The 21,211-nt window shown below is 42.6% G+C and overlaps 1 protein-coding gene across 1 annotated transcript in view; it reads left to right on the top strand.

The window, feature by feature from the left end:
* Positions 1–21,211, top strand: part of LOC139640020 (glutamate receptor ionotropic, delta-2-like) — a gene marked incomplete at its 3' end in the record, with an annotated part of 349,988 nt that overhangs the window by 281,574 nt on the left and 47,203 nt on the right. Inside the window, exons 4-5 of the mRNA XM_071514179.1 lie at positions 7,558–7,611; positions 18,100–18,273. Of these exons, the coding sequence (XP_071370280.1) occupies positions 7,558–7,611; positions 18,100–18,273 (228 nt within the window). The remainder of the gene's footprint in view (positions 1–7,557; positions 7,612–18,099; positions 18,274–21,211) is intronic.

Raw genomic sequence — 21,211 nt, 5'->3', positions numbered from 1 at the left:
ATGCCAAGCATCTGAACTCAGTCCTCCTGTGCAAAGTAAACCCGTAGAGTAAAGCGGTGTCATGCTGCTACACCCTCCGCTTGACATCATCTCTCTCCGACACACACACAAACATACAAACACGCTTGACATCCCCGCACACGCAATCAAACATGCATAAGGCAAGCTGCGGGAGTAGAGTGAGTGAGGCAGGTGACATTAAGCCTAAATGGCAGCAGTCACATGCAACAGTTATGATGTATCAGGGGGCAAACGCCTCGGTTAGCAACCACTAAATGCTCAATGCATAAACAGTGAGGGAGAGTGGGAGAGGTGAATGGGAGAGACAGGGGAGATTGGTTTCACTACTGAGTACATTCCTCCCCTAATATAAAGGAGTGTTGATGTTGTAATGTGTGTTGTAACAGAAATTGAGAGACATGCACTATAGACAGGGGGAAAATAATCTGCGATTAAGTGAGAGATAGCGAGTGAACGAAGGAGGGAGGTACAAGGAGGTTAAACAGCTCAGTAATTGGTGAAGGGGAGTGTTTAAGTCAGAACATGTGCTAATGGGTTGTATTAAGAAGTTAAGAAGACGGCCTAGAAACAGGCAGTGAGAGGGAGTATGAGCAGGTCTTTTAGCAGGCACTGAGAGAAACATTCTACCCTGAGTGGAGACTAGGCAGACAGAATACCATTTCTGTTAATGAATGGATTGTAAACCTTTCAAGACATGAAAGCACATCAGTGTGCTTATCCTAGTAGATAACACTTGCATTTAAGGCAAACCAAAAAAAAAATGCTGCCAATAGCGTCCAGATTAATCAGCAGGTAAGTGCTTTTAAGTTCAATTTCAGTTTTTTATAATATAAAAGCATGTTAAACAAAGAAAACTGACTAAAAACAGAGTCACATTTAGTCCGATGGCCTGATAGAGTAGTTTCAGGGAGAGGGAGGGTTCTTCACATATCACATTATGGATCAATGGATTGTAAAAAACTGCTCACATAGATTAATTATAATAGGGAAGAATTGTAACAGTCAAAGAACACATTGAAATGGGGTACAAAAAAAAAAACACAGTATGGTAGCTATAATGTATAATCAGATAAATGTTAATATAGCAAGCAGATTGGACAGACAGATTGTTGAAACAATTAACTTTATCATGCTATAATTTAGAGACTCTAGTGATTAAAATCATAATCCACAATATTTTCTTATAAATAAAGTCTGTTTAGCTGTTCTCCATTCTCTACATATTAGAGATTCAATCTATACCCAGTTCATGAATGCTTTGAGATTTGCTGTTATAAAACACCCGGTGTAGGCAGGTCTTTACTGAGAAAAGTCCTCTGGTTTGTTTGGAATAAAGAAAAAAGATTGTTAGAAGGTAGAAGAAGGTTGTTAGCATGACTAGTGATAGCCACCATGGCTGAACAGACAAAGAAAAGTCCAGTACCTAAAGTAATTAGTCAAACTTCATCAACAGAAAAATCCAAGGAAACAGACTGACTGATTGCAAAGTGATCTACTCTGGGAGAAGTTTTTTCTTCTGTATCTGTGATTACCTCAACAGTCTCTCTTCCTCTTTCTCCCTCAGTGTCTGTTCTCTCTCAACATTGTATCTCCAGTCTCTCCATCCCTCTCTTCCACCTATTACTTTCCCGCTTTCTTCCCCCCCTCCACCCTCTCTCTCTCTCCCGCTTTCTTCGTCTGTCTGACTTTCTCTGATCTATTTGTATTCCATCTCACAGCATGGAGGTGGAATGGAGGGCTTGTGATGATAACAATAATCAGCCCCCCCACCCCCCACCACCCACCACCCTCACACATACACACACACACGCACACACTCACTCATGCACAACACCAGTTGATAATAGTAATCAAAAAGCAGGCCTGGAGGGACCACTGCAGGAACACTGTAATTTGTTTGGTGTTAAGTAATGCATGCACAGCCATAGTCCAGCACATAAAAGTAGTTTCTGTAGTAGTAGTAGTTTTTAGTCTCTGTCCAACAAAGGTGTTGTTTTTGTAGAAGTTTAATTGTAGTTTCCTTTTTTCTTTTTTTCTTGTGTGTCTACGCATGTGTGCTTGTGCTTGCATGTTTAAGTGTGAGAGTTGGATATGCCTAGTTTGGAGGCTGGGCTGTAGGCTATTTGCTTGATTTGATCACAAATAGTGCATGAAATTGAATTACACAACTAATTTTCAATTTAGAGTACTTTATTCAATGGCAACGCCCACTCCCCTTCTCCAAGCTTCCCCCACAATATACTAAGGCAATATCTGTTCTTCCATTAATATTTTGTGCCCTCTCACACACAAACACACACACCCCTCCCCATACACACTTCATGCACTCTACGCACAATAAGCATACATGAGTATTTACTCTCACCGAAATGCATAGATAAAATCTGTCTCTGGCATTCTCTCACTTCCTCACACACACACACACACACACACACACACATACACACATACACTAAATCCTGCTTTCTGCAAAAATGGAATTGGTGAGACAAGGATGGCGAAAAACACAGGATATAACGTGTGTGTGTGTGTGTGCGTGCGTGTGAAAGAGAGAGAGAGAGAGATTTAGGGATGACAGTGCAGTGTGTGTGGCTGTGATCAGTTCATTTTAATATAGAAGAATATAAAGACAGAAAAAAACATTACTTGCAAATAGTGATTCTGATGAGTGTGAGAGTTTTGGATGCATTCATTCCCTGGCTACAAAAGTAGTGGTGTGTGTGTTTGTGTAACTGTGTGTGTGCGTGTGCATGCATGCATACCCATGTGCATTTGTGCAATGCTGTTTAATCTTCCCTGGTTTTGTCCAGTCAGGCTTTGGCATGAAGAGCAAACCTTGATTCTATCTGTCAGCCAACAGCACACAGTGCCAGAATCAATGGCTTTCTGCTGCTGGAAAAGAAGGCGTGAGAGGTGGGCAGGGGTCATTACAGGATCAAAATGCCACTGCAGTTACCTGTAATTACTGTATTTCTGCTGTGTCATGGGCGCTCAGTACAACAAAGAGCAGGCTGTGCTGTCCTGATCCGCAGATCAGTCTCTGTTCTCTGCTTTCTGACCGTATATTCACGCAGACTGATTGAATTTGTCCCAGGCCATACAGATAAAGATAGTGTTTGTGTGATCGTCAGACTCCAGCGACATTTTTGGCTTCAGCCAGAGAGAGAGAAATGAAGCATTTGAGGGGCTGGTCAGAGAGGTCAGGAGGATCTCAGCGGTAACATTAAGGGAATGTTTCCCAGGGGCCTCATGTATAAACGTTGCGCACGTACAAAAAGGTTGCATACGCTGGTTTTCACGCACACGCCGGGATGTATAAAAATGAACTTGACGTGAGAATGTGCGGGCCGTCCCGCAAACTTTAAACCATGCATACGCACATTGTCTGGCCAAACTACAAAGTATTGAAACTCCAAATGTTTCAAAATAACGTTTTCACTCCATTTACTGTGCTATGTCTATGAAGTAGTCTATGAAAAACCATAATTATTTCTGTTGATACACTATGTACAGTTTATTTGTACTGTACAGTTTTCTTTGTTTATGTGACATGGAGATGTTAACGCACATCGGGGACTGTACAGTTGCCGAGGCGCACAGAGATCCATGACGCACAGGAGGCGAGGCGCACAGATCCATCTCTCCTGGGAAGAAAACACTGTGTCGGGTAGGCAGATGCACTTGGAAAAAGTCCTGGAACAACTGTGTGATGTCCAAACGATTTGTGTGTAGTAGGCTACCTGCTCACACAAACCACCGAAGCTGTGTGGTGACTGCGGGACTGAACGGTAGGAAAGGAAAGGCCACCCGTGCGTAAAACAAAACAAAAAAATGCCACAAATGGAAAAGCACATTGCCATATTTGGAGCGGCAGCGCCACATTAGCGTCACATTAATCTCACATTATATGGTTTGGTTTTTAATCTTTGAATCAGTTCAATTGAGCAATTTTACCTTTATTTACAATAACACTGCATGCGTAAAAGCACATTGGAAATATTTGGAGAGGGGGGCACTGAACACAGGCACATTTTGACAAGAAGATGACAAGAGGGGCGTATGTATAGTCATTTGCATAGTTAATTCTGGGAGGAGACAGGGCGGGGTGAGAGGCTCGTGCATGTGCCCTCAATTTCACGTTGATTGGGATGTATAAAGGAAAGGTGCGCAAGACCTGGCGTGCGCACGATTTTATACATCTTAAAATTTCTGTGCGTACGTACTTTTCAAGTTTTGTGAGTACGCCATCTTTCAGTATGAAATCTGCGCAGTCTTTTATACATGAGGCCCCGGGTGACTAGTAGCTGCTCTGTGTATTGGTCGGCATCGGGCTGTTAACAAGCTTGTGTGTTAGCTTGCACACACGCACAATAGGCGGTCTGGGATGTTAGTAGCTGTGTGTTTATTTGTTTGTGTGTGTGTGTGTGTATGTGTGTGAGATAGAGAGAGTGTATTGAATGGTTCTAAGCCCAGAGGAGTCATATCTAGTGTTAAGAGTCTGCCCTTTCACTAATTAGCCTGAAACATCTGTCCAGACGGCTGCCACAGGGAGGTCATAATGGGAGAAGTTCACAGACACACACACACACACACACACACACATACAGGCACATTCATACATAACGGCAGACACAAATGTTTGCACAGTCGTACTTAAAACTCACACTTACACTAGAGTTTTTCCCCATAATCTTGTGGGAATTTAGTCAGAACACTTAATGAGCAGCGAGGGAAGGGAACAGGGAGAAGAAGACAGAGAGAGAGAGAGAGAGGGAGATGAAGACAGACAAACGGAGACAGAGACAGAAAACAGAAGTGCAGGGACCTCCCCCTCTCTTCTCTCTCTCTCTCTCTCTCTCTCTCTCTCTCTCTCTCTCTCCTTTCTCCGTCCCTTCACTGCTCATTGTTTTTTGTTCCAGCCATGTTCCAATAGATAGAGATAAAAACAAGGACAAAGGACAAGAAAGATGAACGACCTACGGTACTCTAGTGATTCTCATTGTTTCTTTCTTAGCCGTGCTCCGATACAAAGAAGCCGAGTCAGACGGAGTAGACGGAAGCAGAAAAGAGGAGAGCGGAGATGCTGACAGAATAAATTTTAAGGCAAAAGATCTCGTTTTCCCTCTCTCTCCATCAGTACCCTCCTCCCTTGCTCCTTGTCTCTGTCGTAACCATGTTTCCTGTAGACAGAATGTTTTACGGCAGCCGTCGACGTTATAATGATGAAGTTTTATGGAGACTCTGTGGGAGATTAAACCACTATTAGCCACGCGCCGTCACCCTCTCCAGCTGTTGCCTTTTGTTTACGGCTAAAAAGTGTTTTATGACACACGGTGCTATAGTCACCTAGACAATTACAGCTAATGATATATGAGTGGCGCTGTATTTATACACCCGGAGTAGAGAGAGGAGCAGAAGAGGAGGGGGGATGGGGAAAGAGGGGAGGAGACGAGAGGCTGTAGAAAGTCGGTGAGTGAAGCGAGCAAAATGAAAGGAGAGGAGAAGAGAGGAGGGTCTAGGTGGTGGGATGGGATGAAAGGTGAGGAGTGGTGGAATGAGGAGAAGAAGCAAAAGGGCGGGGTAGAAAACGAGAGAGGAAAGTAGAAACAAGGAGAGGAGTTTTTGAAAGAAGAAGCAAAGTTAGCAAAATCCTTGTATAAAAGTAAATGATTGGGATGGAGAGATACGCCTCAAAAAGGTTTTGGAAAGAGAGAGAGAGGAGGGAAAAAGAGATGGTTTGACTTAGAGGACTTAGAGTGGCATTTAAGCCTTGGAACTACACAAACAAAATGGTCCCTCAAATGGTTGTAGAGGTTTTTCAAGGTACTGTTGTTCATTCTAGAGGAATAAATTACCCTGAAATTCTAAGCTGATAGTCAGGTTTGTTTGCAGTACTTATATGTTGTGTATAGCACCAACAATGCTACCTATTGAACTGCAGACTGATATTATGCACATTTCCCTGTTTGAGCGAAGAAAATAAAATAAAATCCAGTGTTTATACAGTGATAAGTGAAACTTTATCACTTTCCCGCTTTGTGAGAAAGGGATTTCTCTGTCAATATAGGTTCAAGGAGTAGCTGTGCATTTCGCCGCTGGGGAGAGAAAAAAGATAGGAGATGAGAGGGGGCGGGAAAGATGAGGAGAAGAGAGAGGAGAGAAGGGGGCGGTGGGAGGAAGAGAGGAGAGGAGAAACATTTCGACAGTAGAGAGATGGCACCCTCATGCTCGTCAAAGGGAGAATGATTGAGATGGTGTGATAGATGTTGACAGAGAGCTCAGTGATAAGAGAAAGAGGAAAGGGGCACTTGGACAAGAAGGTGCTGGCGGAACAGAAAGAGAGTAGAGATAAGAGAAGACAACAGCCTCTAAATGGAGAGGAAGGGATGGCATTTTAGTCAGGTGAGCAGGTAAACCGGTGAAAAGTCAACTGTGTATTGGTTCACTTCATAACTCTTTGAGAAACCAATTATCATGTTCATAGATTTAGCATAAATATTTTAATGTGTGTATGTGCAATTTACTCTTGTATGGTTGCTGTGTTGGATACACATCTCCACAAAAGTAGTTTCTGTGCGTATATGAGCGTATGTGACGGTGTGCTTTACATGCATGTATGTGTACATGCAGTTGTGTTTGAACTTGCACTGTAAATGCTCTTAACCTTTGTGTGCAGTGCTTTCTCTCTGTCACCCAAACAGTGCTATATCCAAGCAGCCTTGCTGTAGTGTTTAACAATCGTGTAGTTACTGGTTAAGAGTTGACACATATAAATATTTCAGTTGCACCGCCATTAACAATTCATGGAAAAAGGTTTTCACTCTCCCATCCCAAAACATACTTTTGATAGGATTTTGAGGCAGTTTGTGTGTGTGTGTGTGTGTGTGTGTGTGTGTCTGTGTGTGTCTGTGTGTGAAAGAGTAGGAGAGGGATAGACAGAGAGAGTGAAATTTGTGTAAATTAGTGAAAAGAGCTCTAGGTGACATTGGGTTCAATAGCTGAATGATTTCCATTCCCTTTTAAATCCCAAATGTTGAGATCAAAGTGTGTGTGTGTGTGTGTGTGCGTGTGCGTGTGTTTGTGTGTGTTTGAAGGGATTTTTGACTGATACTGTGAGCACCTGTAACCCTAGTTTTCTCAAATCACTTGAAACAAGATTCACACTAGGCTCCAACTGATGCACATTTCCATAATGTTGTTTTCCATAATATTCGCACTTCAGCTACCATGAATCACACTATCCAAGCTTGATTTGTCTTTGAATGATGACAGTTGGCAGGTTGTGCAGAAAGAGAGAGCTTTTTTTCCCCTTGTCAATAAGGCATTTCTCTTTTCCTTCATAATATGTAAAAAAAATAGTTTGTCTTCTTCTCTACTGACAACCAACTTATACTGTGTCCTTATATACTCTCTTCTCCTCTTTTGACCAATTATGTGTCTTTTACTATAGCCTCCTCATTTCTGCTGAGCAATCACGTCTTCTGTTATTATCTTCCTCCTAAATCCTAACCAATTGCGTGTCTTGTTGTCTTGCAGGTGGTGGAGACCAACCTGGTGGCCTTCGATTGTCACTGGATCCTGATTAATGAGGTGGGTGCTGTGGCAATGATTAATAAATCCTGATAGATCCCATGTTGGGTGTGCCTTCGGTTCACCCTGTTGTTTCTAATATGATAAATCATGACCATCTTACCTATTTCTTAAAATAACAATAAATACATACATATATTCTGGAATCCATAGATAATCCCTCAAAAGTCTTCCTTGTATTGTGTAATTTGAAGGAGAGAGAGGAGACTTAAAAAGTTGCAGTTCCAAGTAGCAGTTCCACAGCAGTTCATCCAGTAAGACAGAAAAGAAAACTTAAATGGCTTAGAAATGTACGTTATTAAAAAAAAGGACAATTTGGCTTGTATTAGTGAGCATTCACAGCTGTGTTGCACAGCCAGAAACAATGCAGAACAGATCTTATCCAGTTCCCTTATCTGTGATGTATTGTATAGCTGTATAAACAATACATTTTCAAAGATGGAAAAGGTGACTGTGACAGCACCTTGGATGATTTCCTGTAGATAAGAGTATATTGCCTGGTTCAGAATCAATAGTGCTACTTAAATATTACAGGTTTTCTTTTTTTTTTTTTTGGGGGGGGGGGGTGATAAAAGAGTTCAGACAAAGAGTTCTCAAAGTCAGTGCGCATTTCTTGCAGTGTACAGTTTTGGGTCTTTGTTCTACTGATCACACTGACTTTTGGTCATAGGAGCAACATATTTACAGTTCCAAAATGGCTGTTGAGACTCCATATTAATTTTGAATAGGAACACATCTTTGATCTTAGTTCATGAGGTGTTCCTTTGACAAAACCAGCACAATCAGCTAGATTTATGTGTGTGTGTGTGTGTGCATACATGTATGCACGTATGGGTGCCTGTGTGTGTTCACGTGTGTACATATATCTGCACATGTTATAGTTGTTATAGTATAACTGCAGTGGAGGGAGGCAGGCTAATCCACCGGCTAATGCAGTTTGTACTGGTAGCTTTGGGCGTTACAGTAGCAGTGAACTAGCAAGTCACAGCAGGGGGTCTATGCTGCCACACACTCACACACATGCCCACACACACATACAGAAAGGCGGAAGAATTGAAAGAAGAGCAAAACAACACTTAGGGCGTTTTCACACCTGTGCTTTTAGTCCGGTTAAATCGGACTCTGGTTCGTTTTCCCCCTTGGTGCGATTCGTTTGGGCAGGTGTGAACACAGTAATCGCACTCGGGTGCGGACCAAAACGACCGCACCGAGACCCTTTAGAGGACGTGGTCTCGGTCCGGTCCCAAACAAACTCTGGAGCGGTTCGTTTGTGGTGGGAACGTGATCCGACCTCGATCCGACCCAACTACCAGGTGTACTCAATTTACTCTGCAAGTTTGAGCTAAACGGCTCCTGTAGCCAGGTATAGCAGGTATAGCCAGGTATAGCAGTATAGCATTTTCAAGACGTTTCCTCGAAGTGCATTCCACATTCCGCTGGTACAGTTTTGCCTGGTATATTGCCCAGATAATTACAACAGTTATGAGCAAATGCCAACTCTGCCGTTGCTCCATGTTGCATAGCAATGTGCACTAGTCCAGAACACAGGACCTTCTTCCTGTATTTACTTTCTTGCTCCCGCCCCAGACACATCTGACCAATAAGCGGAGTGAACATTCTCATGTGGTTTGTAGTGATGCATTTTGGTTCACTTGGATTTTTCTCTGTGTGAAAAGAAACTGAACCAAGGAGAAAACGCTCCAACTTTACAAACTCATCAACTGATTCGGACCAGAGCAAACAAACTATAGGTGTGAAAACGCCCTTACTGTAGGGGTTACTGGTGGCTCAGTGGTCTAAGGTGCACACCATGTACCTGTGATGTCCTAGGTCTGAATCTGGCCCAGGACTTTTGTTGCATGTCATCCCTCTCTCTCTCTCTCCGTTTCCTATCTTTCTCAACTGCGCTGTCCAATAAAGCAGAAATGCCATAAAAATAATCTTAAAAAAAAAGAAAAACACTTACTGTAGGAACATTGAACAACTTACTGGCAAGAAAAGATGCTAAGATGCCTCAGACTCTCTCTCTCTCTCTCTCTCTCTCTCTCTCTCTCTCTCTCTCTCTCTCTCTCTCTCTATCTCTTCCTCCTATATAACTATAATAATTCTGCTAAACGCTACAGGGCTCAGCATTCCTATTACTTGTTCAGTTATGCAGAAAAAGTATTTCTATTTGAAATAGATGTTAATATGCATGAGATGGTAAAGCTACTAAATGCTACAGGGACAACCAATCATTACTTTCAGTCAGTTTCATGCCAGTATTCCTATATGAAACTACAAGGTTCTTTCCGTCTTTTTTATGGATGAGAGGCTACAGTATGGTTGTCACACTAAATGGCGCAGACAACCTCTCAGTATTGTTTCCTTTTGGTCTTGAATGCAAATATTCCTATGAGGAAAAACAATGAGCCTCACCCCTAGACTTTACTGAAGATGAGAGACAACCGAAGGTAAAAATGTGGCTAAATCTGTTCAAAATACAACCATTCAGTATTAGTTCCTGCTTCTGTGCAGAGACAGTTATGCCACTTGAAAGTGCAAGCGTTTCTTCTGCTCATTGAAATGGATGACACACTACAATATGGATGTCATACACGAGAGACATAACCACTAAGTATTTGTTAGTGCTAGTTCTTCAGAAAGTTAGTATTCCTTTGTGGGAAAATGTGAGCGTCTTCTTACAATTTGGTGTCATAATATTGTCATAATTTTGCTGGATGCTACTCAGTAGCTTTCTGATGCTGCTTCTTTGGAAAGTCACCCTGTCTTTGCGGGAAAACAATAGGAGTCAGTTGCCACAGGGGCTCAGCAGGCTAAAGGCATGCATTGTAATATGATGTTGTGGGTTTAACACAGGGCTTGCAAGTGACGTAACACACCCTCTGGCAGCCATAGTGGAGGTCCTCAGCTCTCCAGCATCAGCGGCTGTGAAGAGCTGCTTGCATTGCAAACTGTACCACTTGGCTGTCTCAACTGAATTGACTGAAGAGACGTGATTCATTTCTGTGATATTTTGGACTGGGAACTGATCATTTCAAGACTGATATATCTGATTATTTTGTGTTTAGATAATGAGTGTGTTTACATACACAGTAATATGAGCCTCATCCCGACTAAGGCCTCAGTCAGGATATGGTGTTTACATTCCAAATTCAGGTCAGACAGTCAGTCAGGCAGTCAGTCAGTCAGGTAACACTTAGTGAGATGCCGCTTCGTGAGATCGTGAGGCCTCTAGAGGGCAACTTTGACTAAGAGATGGCCTCTCGCCTATGGACTAGATGCCACTACACTGCAACTAAATAGGTTGTCACTCATTGGAGTGCTTAATCCTGTTAAGTTCACACAGTTCAGTTATTAAGGAGAGAATCGCATTCTACAACCAAACTCACTACCTGAAAATTCAGGTAGTTTACATGCCAGAATATGCCGGTTAATATATCAGCTCAGCTAACATCGTTGTTTTGCTTTTAATGCATTCAACAGTGATTTCCATGCTAGCTAACATATTAGCAGAAGCTAATGTTAGTGGCTAGGTAGTTGCATGTTCTCATTAAGTCAAGTTAAATTTATTTGTGCCCACATGAAACATGCCCCCCTAACTGAAATTGGCTCACTAGCAAGCTAGGAATGCAAGTAGCAAAAAATTATATTCAGCTAAACTGTTTTGACTAACGTCTGGGACTATGACTCCAGATGAGCAGAGAGAAATAGAGAAGAAATAGAAGAGAGAAGCCCTAATGAAGAGAAGGAAAGAGAGAAGTCCAGAGGAAGAGATGGAAGAAGATAGACAGATAGTTATGTCACAGAAAATAAGGCTGAAAGGGAAGAAGGGGGAGATGTCCGCACATTTCAGATAAATTTCCATGCAGAATCACTTGTCTGTCAGACTGAACAGCAACATTTATTTGTGATTTTTTGAGACTAAATAAGTAGCCTAATGATTTGTAGTGTAGATATGCATGCACAAAAGTTACAGCCCTTGATATGAAAATCTCACTCCAGCTAGCAGACCTAAATTGACAACCCTGGCCTCAATTAACATGCTCAATTAGCTTGCTAAAATTAGCCTCCTGGCTAGTTAGCTAGCTAACAATGCCAAAAAGCAGCTGTTTAGGTTAACTGAGCTGACTCTTCTCAAGCTAAAACCTGTTGAGCTTTGGAGTAGAGACTAGGACCGGAGGGGCAAGAGTTTTAGAACAGATAGTTTTCTGTGTCACAGTAACCTAAATTCAGAATCAAATCTACCTTTTGAGACTATTCATTATTTGCGAACAGCCGGTTCTCCACCAGACTTCCCTGATGGCACCAGAAAGTGGTTGCCTGGAGATTTGTGATACAACTGCAAAGCCTCTGTTTCCGCTCATGATGTTAGTCAGTTAGTTATTCCATCTCTCTCTCTTCCATATTTCCTGTCACTGTCAACTGTACTATCAAATAAAAAATAATCATAAAATAAGCCTCACCCTTTCTCTTTAAAATTATAATACAATGTTCTCCTAATTATGCTAATCAGTATCAAGCCCCATTTTTAGTTACAGTGCTATTTCTATGCAGACACACTATTCCCACAGTTGGCCATTTAAAGCCAAAGTCTTCTCCCACAGTCTTTAAAATGGATGAGCAGCTACAATATTTTTGTCATACGCAGTGTCTTCTAGTGCTAGTTCTTTGGAGAATGAATATTCCTATGTGTGAAAGTCCTTTCCCTCCCCGTGGTTTATTATGGATGAGGGGGTACTGTATGGTTGTCATAACTCTGCTTTATCTACAGCCAGCAGTCAGACAGCCCCACTGAGGGGGAGTTCACAGTTCATAATTGATCATCCTTCCTCTCCCCATCTCCTCCGTTCTGCTCAGGATGAGGGGATGAGGATGAGGAGGAGGAGGAGGAGGAGGAGAGGAGATAATAGGGGACACTCATGAGTTCTCTTTCTCTCTCTCTCTCTCTCTCTCTCTCTCTCTCTCTCTCTCTCTCAAGTTCTCTGAGTGTAGCTGAAGTATTGCAGGTTTGCCCTTGCCCATCCTGAATCTCTTTATCCTCTTTAATTTTCTTTTACTCTATCATTGTTGATCTCTCTTGTTGTCATTCACTCTCTTGTTATTCTCTCTATCTATCTATTTCACTATCTTTCTCTTTCAGGGAAACATATATATGGCAGTGAGCCAGGACAAGATTGGTATTTCCTCTCCTTTTTAGTTCTCGGACATATTTTTTAGGCTATACTCCCTGCTTGTCAACACTTTCTCATGCTCTCTCTTTGTGTAGTTTGTATTTGTTGAAACCTTATTTAGCTGAACAAGTTGACTGAGAGAACATTCTCATTTACAGCAATAGGAAGTAGTTGCAGAGGGAGAGTGAGTTGCAGCTGTACACACTCACAGCTGGAGGTTGCCCAGTATGACTGCTGCCAACTAAGACTACTGTTGTTACTGAACAGCTCCCCTTCAGCTGTTGGGTGTTAAGTGCCTTGTTCAAGGGCGCACTGTGGGTAGTTGCTGAGGAAGGACAGTGTGACACGTCTCCTGCTGTCTGGGGATTTGAATCTGAAACCTTACGGTCCCAAGTTTTCAGTTTTCTTGTGCTCCCTCTCTCGCGCTTCTTTTTTTTTTTTTACCAGCCACGGAAGAGATTTATTTTGCCTCCTGACTCCTCCTCGAATCTATTGCTGTCCTCGTGTGCCATATCACTGCATACACTCTATTGTTCTCCCTCGTTAACTTGTCTGCAGCGTTTCATGTGCTTGCACTCTTTCATTCTGTCACACTCTTTGTCTCTCCCCCTGCTAGCTGCTGTATTTCCCATGCACACATGCAAGCTCTATTATTGCAGCCACGCCTTCCTCTCTGCGTCCCTTGGCTTCTTGTTGCCTATCAATCCTTCCCTCCCTCCCTAGTTGTGATAGTAGTGCATGTGAATGAGAAAGGGCAGACTGGATGCTATGTCTCTTAGACCCCCAAACCACCTCTGGATGTGGTCAGAGAGGCATTTGGCCACATTAACAACTAAATGCATTGATAGTCCATCACCCCCTCACCTCCATCTTTCCCCATGTCCCTCTCATGCTCTCTCCCTCTCCCCCTAACTCCTTTCCTCCTGCCCTCTCCCTCACGCTGTGGCCTTTTTTTTGCCAGTGTGGTTTAGGACATTATTGCCAGCACAGTGATGTTAATGAACGCTGGCATATGACAGAGAGAATGATATCACTTCAAAAAGAAATTATAACGAAGGGTCACGGACAGCTGAACGTTCATCTCCCCCTGTCCAGCTGGAAAGACGCGAGGAGGAATTTGGGTGTTCTTGTAGGAAATGGTCAGATGTGGGGAAGAGGGGAGAGGGAGAGATGAAATGAGAGGAGACAGGCTTTTTTCGGATATGCTTTGTTTTGTTTTTCACAACTTGACCCCGGCAAAAGAGAGAGATGGAGGGATTTGGTGTTCCCATAGAGAAGGGGGGAACAGGGAGGAGCTGAGAGGGGGATGAGAGGAGTAGGAGGAGCAGAAAGGGTCAGAGGATAAATAAAGACAGTTCCCCCCCATCTACAGATAAGAAGAGAGAAGGAGGGATTTGGTGTCTCCAAGGGAGAAGTGGGGAGGGAGGAGTTGAGGGGAGGATGAGAGGGGGACAGAGGAGACAGGTCAGGGAGGAAGTACCAAAAATAAATGAGGATGAGGGATGTCTTTTTGCTTTTCACGCTCATCTTCAAATAAAGAACTGAAGACAAGGATTTGGTGCTCTGAGGGAGTGGAGGGGAGGAGAGAGAGGTGATGGGTTTAGATTGATGGTGATTTCTGCAGACCAAAACTTCAAGATTATGGAATAAACAACCCATGATTCACTTAAGATATGAGCGAAAGGGTGTGCTGGGGTTTACAACTTACCCAAAGCTACTGATTTCAGATAGTTGGATTTGGCCACTTTACCACCCCCTGATTTTGTGCTTTGTCTTTTAGCCCGAAGGCGATTTGGGAGTGATGAAAAGAGATTCATGATAATGCCTGCTTTGTTAAAATGCTCTAAAATTATGGCATGCTAACTGCTGAGTTGGTCACTGGAAACTGGGTAAATATGAGACTGTGACGATAGATATTCTCCAGCAAGTAATATCCCTACAATTGCAAACAGCAGTCACTACTTTATTTATGTTTTGAAGGTTAAAGATCATGACTATGTTTCAGGTTAAGTTATACCCATAAATGGTATTAAATGGTTGGCACTTCTGTACTAACAACACTTGTGGTGGGACAGAAGATAAACGTCTTTCTCAGTTTCACTCTTCACAAAGTTTTGGCCCTTCGGCTTTGTAGGGCAGCATGGGTGGGGTATGAAACATTGCCAGATAAGCTAGACTGTGGGGTGAACAAAAAATATAAACACAACATTTTCTAGTACAAGGGGCTTTGGGGATTCTAAACAGCAGGCTGATTTCAGCTGCAATTATATGAACTGCTTGAAGTAATTTGGTATACAATTTACTCCATCACACCGAAATAAGCCTCAAGAAACACCAGAGAAACCAATCTAACCAACCAGTCCAGCAATACACTATACTGATCTGTGGTATAATATTCCCCCACAATCCCCCCCCACGATTCAATATATACAAAAGTCCCCCACATCCCAATACATATATGTGGCTAATTTTAAGAAAATACCCATTTAAACCAAAATGTTTACCTTAAGCCAACAGAGATTTCACAGGATAGTATATTTGGTTCAAGTGTTTTGACTGAAGTAGCCCACACTAGGTAGACGGTAAGGTGCCTGAGGCGAGTTATGGGAGAGGTGATACTTGTGAAAAAAGTGCAATGTGATCATACTGGTCTCATGAGGTGAATGTCAACTCTGCAGCAGTGGCTTCTCCCTCCCAGGACTGCTGTGTGTGGTGTGTGCATGCCTGTGTGTGCATGAGAGTGTGTGTGACTGTGAATGTGAGTGTGTTTCTGCCTGTTTGTGTCTGCGTGTACATGTCGCTCTCATTTAGGCTCAGCTGTTAAAAGGCTAACAGCTTTTAGAGCACGCCATCGCTGAAAGTCATACTGGGTGACGTCTGTTTTGTTTGTCCTCCGAGAGACAAATAGAAAGAGACAAAGAAAGACGGAGGAAGAAGGATGGACAAGTGTCTGTTGAGGGGAAAAAACTCAAGAAATCTGCTCTTTTCCTCCTTAATTTGTGTGTGTTTCTGCATGCCTTTGTGTGTGTGCATCTATGTTTGTGTGAGTGGGATCCTCTGAGTGGTGTACTCTGGATAATTCCTGCCTGCCGATGTTTCTTTGCATGCCCTTGACTGCCCGCTGTGAATCTTAATTCTCTTTTTGGCTCGCAGATCTGCCATTTTAGCAATTTTCAGCATTTTTCTGTCCTGTGTCTTTTTGTTAGCTTTGTAACTCAATCCCCTTCAGGCTTTTTATGTGGACAACTGTTTGGGCTTTTTGCCACGTTTCACCCCCAAAAGAGAGCAAACGGACGCCTTAATTCTGGGATTATTTAGAAAGCAGATACTGCAGAGCACAGGGGATTCATACAAGGTTAAAACTCATAAGTTATTTTAACCCTGCTTTAAGGCCTATCATCTTTTCTTTTTAATTATGAAGGTATTAAAAAGGTAAAGAGCACAGGGAATACATGTAGGAGCATGATCTTTGAAAATGACTTAAAATGAGCATCCCTGTTTTGATTCTCAAAATGGACTGTTCTATTTTAAATCTTCAATATGAATTTAATTTCAGCAGCATATGCAATAGTACACATAACTTTTTGCAGGTGTATGTAGTAGCCTATAATAACCTCTTTCACTGGACAAATAGTTTTTGTTTTGTTGACTGAGCATATAGAATTTACCCACCTTGGTTACTGGGCATATAGAGCAATCCATCAGCGTAATTACCGTAGACAAATATTAGTCAAGCAATATACTCACCTCTTGGACTACCACTATATACCACTGAAACCTGTATTACACTAGCCTCTAATCACCATGGATCACAGCCAATGAAGACCAGTGTGTCTCAATAAATTAAATTCAAATTAAATTCACTGAAATTAGTAAATTATGTTAATTTAAAATTACTCGAGTTAATGTAAGTCAAAGATAATGTAATTTTGCCCCTCAGCCAGCAGACCTTTTCATTTTGCCATGTCCTCTTGTATGATCATGCTGGGCTTTATGTGACATTTAGGAAAAGTCGATAATTGGGTGTGCCTTGCAGTTTTTCACAGCATTCCATGGCATTAAAAAGGCTGAGACCCATGGGCACAAATATTACCCCTCAGTATTATGAAGTGTGTGTGTGTGTGTGTGTGTGTGTGTGTGTGTGTGTGTGTGTGTGTGTGTGTGTGTGTGTGTGTGTGTGTGTGTGTGTGTGTGTGTATGGACATTTCACCAAATCAAATTAAATCAAAAGGATTTTACATGACCAGAAAGCTTAAAACAGTCTCAGAAAATTATAAAAGCATATGCATACACAGATCAATACATAAACAGGCGTGTGCACAGACACACATGCACGCACACACAATTGCAAATGCACACATATACAGAGAAAGCGAGGGGCGTCTTGGATGGTGGGCAGTGTTACCTCCACCAGGGACGATAAACGTCAGTTCTCATCTCATCAGCACATGACCCTCTGCACTTGCAGAGGATGGATGGAGATCCATGAATGGAGAGAAGGAGAGAGAAGGAGAGAGAGGGAGAGAGAGATATTGTGTCCTAGGGCTAAAATTAGCAATGATTCCTCCCCCAAGGTTTTGCAAGGACACATTGGGTACGTGCAAACACACATGTACGCTCCACCCACACACACACACACACACACACACACATACACTTACTGTTACTCTCCACTCTTCTTCCCTCCATCCACTCACATGTACCCTTCATATCTAATAACAACTATTTTTGGGGATGACGAGAATAGGTTTTCACTGTGCAATGTGGTGATAATGGAAAAAGTAGAGCATCCAAACAAGGCCTGAACCAGTCAAAATATGTCTCTTAAATATGAATTTGGAAAACGTAGTTTATTATAATCACTTTCGTAGAGTGGCTTTCAACCCAGTCTTTTTGCTTTTATACTGTGTGGTCCACGTTTCTTTTATTACAGTTTTATTATCTTGATTGTCAAGCATTTTAACTCTAAGTCCTTTACGATGAAAGATGACGATGATGATGTTGATGATGATTCTCTCCTCTTTTTTTATTCCCTACTCTCTCTTCTCAACTCCCTGTCCCTCCTCTACGCATCTCTTTCCTCTCTCCCGTCCGCCCCCATATCAACTCTTTCCCTGTTTCTTTCCCACCATCCACCCTCTTCCTCCCTCTCTCCTCCACCCTCCTCCCTCTCTCCTCCACCCTCCTCACTCTCTCCTCCACCATCCTCACTCTCTCCTCCACCCTCTCCCCTCCACCCTCCTCCTCACTCTCTCCTCCACCCTCTCCCCTCCACCCTCCACCCTCCTCCCCCCTCTCTCCTCCACCCTCACAGGAGATCTCGGACTACGACTTGCAGGAGTTGGTGATGAAGTCGATCGGTCGGCTGACGGTGGTGCGCCAGACGTTCCCCATGCCCCAGAACACGACTCAGCGCTGTGTCAAACACAACCACAGGATTAACACCTCCCTCTGTGACCCTAAAAACCCCAAGGCTCAGCAGCTGGAGGTGAGCTGGTTGGGTGGTTTGTCAGTTAGTTAGGTAGATATACTGTAGGTGGGTAGTATTGGTCAATATTAACCATTATTATTTAGAAATAAGGAAAAAGAGAGCTCCCTTATTGGTGATATCACACATATATGCAGCTCCATAGAGAGTGGTTTAGAAAAGCTGGAAAATATGACTGAGAGCACACTAAGGATGAATTTCTCCTTAACAGATCACGTTTTCTTGTTTTCACAACCAATATCACTATCACATGAGGCTCATTTGGATGCAAACACTCTATATGAGCTAAAGTTCATGTCTAATTCATAGCCTGTACTTGTGTTTAATTGGTGTTGAATATATGCAACACAACAGCTTCATAGATTGACCTTGAACCACGCTGAAGTTCCCAGAGAGCAAAAGACAACACTTTAACTTTGACACACACACACACACACACACGCAGTCTAGGAGAGCATACTCAAGTACGAGGTACTTTGTGTCTGGGATGTTCAGCACTGTCACCGCTTCACACCAGTCTGATAATGTATGTGCATCAGTATGACCTTAACAGCTCTGTCACCTGAAACTCTCTCAAACTCTGTCTGCGTTTTATTCAAACACTGCTCCCAGGGTTCAGTTTCAGCGCTCTGAAACTGCTCCCCATTTTAACATCGTGGAGCTGCTCCAAGTGTTTTATTCAAACATTTCAAAACTCTGAGTCCCAGTCTTCTATTTTAAAGGAGATCAGCGCTCCATTCCGGTGTTTTAAAAAACGCTCCCAGTCTTCTGTTTTGACATTTCAACATGTCTCGTACATCACGTAGCTTCCCATTACACAAGGCTTGCTCATTTGACATTGCCACAGCTTGTGCCTGTGAGGCTTTGTACCCAAAACATAATTCTTTTTACACAAAGTTGGCCCATATCCTCATGTGTGTTTATCTGAGACCACACCACTCATCTACAATATCATCATGGAAAAACACAGAATGTCACTTTTTTCCCCCTCTTCTTTCACGCTTTCTTCACTTATTAGGTTTTTGAAAATGTGTCCCCCAGGGTGGCAATATGTACACAATTATTATCTCTTCTTGTGTGTATGTGAGGCATCAAGCTGCCATCAAATACAGCAGAAAGGCAAGAGGAAAGAGAACACGCTCTTATTTATGTGTCAAAACAGAAATATGAAATTGAATTAATGTGCTGTTGATTTATGTGGATGCAGAGGGCCCTAGGGGGAGATATTTGATGAAAGATGGAAATAAAGTGGAAATAGAAATGCAGTCTTAATGTTTATGTGGATATCTCCATTTCAGGTCCTAAGACAGTTCCTTTCTAGGCTTTTACCCACTGTAATCAAATCAATGAAAGCACTGAGCAATATGTCTACCTAGACGTGACATACATCAAATAACGATTAAATATATTTTTTTTTTTACAAAATGAAAATCAGTAAAAAAAAAGGGAAAAAAAGAAACGAAACAAAAATCTGACAGCCTTCATAGAAAATATCAGTATCTTGTCACAGGAATATGTCAAATGTGGTGCCCCCTTAATGCAAAGACACATAAATCCAGCATGCCCTGAAGTATAATGTAAATAAAGCTTGCCTTCTGTAACTTAATATGAATCAAGCGCTCCTCAAGTGTAAAAAGCTATTATCCAGAATCAAGTATTCCCAACGTATTCATTATTCCTTGAGTCCAGTCCAGTCCTATGTGCTCATTCTAGTGTGGAGGGCCAAGTGTGTGTGTGTGTGTGTTTGTGTGCATGCATCCATGCCTGCATGTGCTCCTGTGGTGTATGTGTGTGTGTGTGTGCTTCTTTGTGTGTGCACATGTGAGCGTAGTCAACTCAGTCAAGGAGAATGTGATTTTTTGTTTCCGAAAAAGAGAGAGAAAACACGAGAGATAGAGAGTTTAAAACACGCTGTGTTTTCAGCACATTCAACACATGCTGCGCACATGTTCAGTATGACATCCTCTCTGTGTATGTGTGTGTGTGTGTGTGTGTGTACGTATGTGTGTGTATGAGAGAGAGAGAGAGAGAGAGAGGAAGCGGATCAGCTCAGCGGTCAGAGAGTGGCCCAGAAGCCCAATTTCACACTGCACTGAAGCACATCAGCTCAGCCTGACCACACACGCACACACATACACACTCACACACACACACACACACACACACACACACACGCACACACAGACTGATCGCTCAAGCTCCCCATAGAGCCATAGATTTTCACTTTTATTTTCTGAGAGAAAGAAACAGACACAGAGACAGTGCGACAGAATGACAGACAGGCGGACAGAGACAGCAAGTGAAAGATTGAGAAAGATGGAAAAGTGAAAGCCAAGAGAGTCCGAAAGAAAGTGAGAGAGAAAAAGAGTTCAGATAAACTTGACACTCTTCGTTATTTGTCTGCCTGTCAGTAAACTACTTGACAAGTGACGAGGAACATATCGTACTTTGTCATCTTGTCGCAACTTTTTTCTTGACACAGTGGGAAACCTTGACATGGCCTCACTCCCACAGATTTGCCCCGACACTTTGGAGTGGTGGGTAGGAGGGAGGGAGGGAGGGAGAGAGAGAGAGAGAGAGAAAGACAGACAGAGAGAGAGAGAGAGAGAGAGAGAGGCAGTAACACCGGGAAGGCAGAGAAAGAGAGCATTAGAGAGAGAGAGAGAGAGGCAGACACTCCGCTGCCTTTGGAGCCACAATTACGCCCCTGCTGGCCTAGGATTGAATCCATCCAGAACTGTCTCCCCTGTGTCTCCCCTCCTCCGTCTCCTTCTCTGTTTCCCAACTGTCTGAATAAAAAAAAAAGATTAGTGAGTGGACTACCCACTCTCCCTTTTTCTTGAGGAAAGAGGATAGCCGTAACAGGGAATACATCAGGAAATGTGCTATCTATCCACTCTAGTTTTGTAGCTCAGTATTTACACACCAATCAATAAAT

This window comes from Centroberyx affinis, unplaced genomic scaffold (genome assembly GCF_046629955.1).
Source record: "Centroberyx affinis isolate AG114_WGS23_722 - 3 ecotype Tasmania unplaced genomic scaffold, CSIRO-AGI_Caff_v1 ptg008172l_1, whole genome shotgun sequence".
Taxonomy (NCBI): Eukaryota; Metazoa; Chordata; class Actinopteri; order Beryciformes; family Berycidae; genus Centroberyx; species Centroberyx affinis.
The sequence above is the reverse complement of the archived record's forward strand: the minus strand, read 5'-3'. Positions and strand labels throughout refer to the sequence as shown.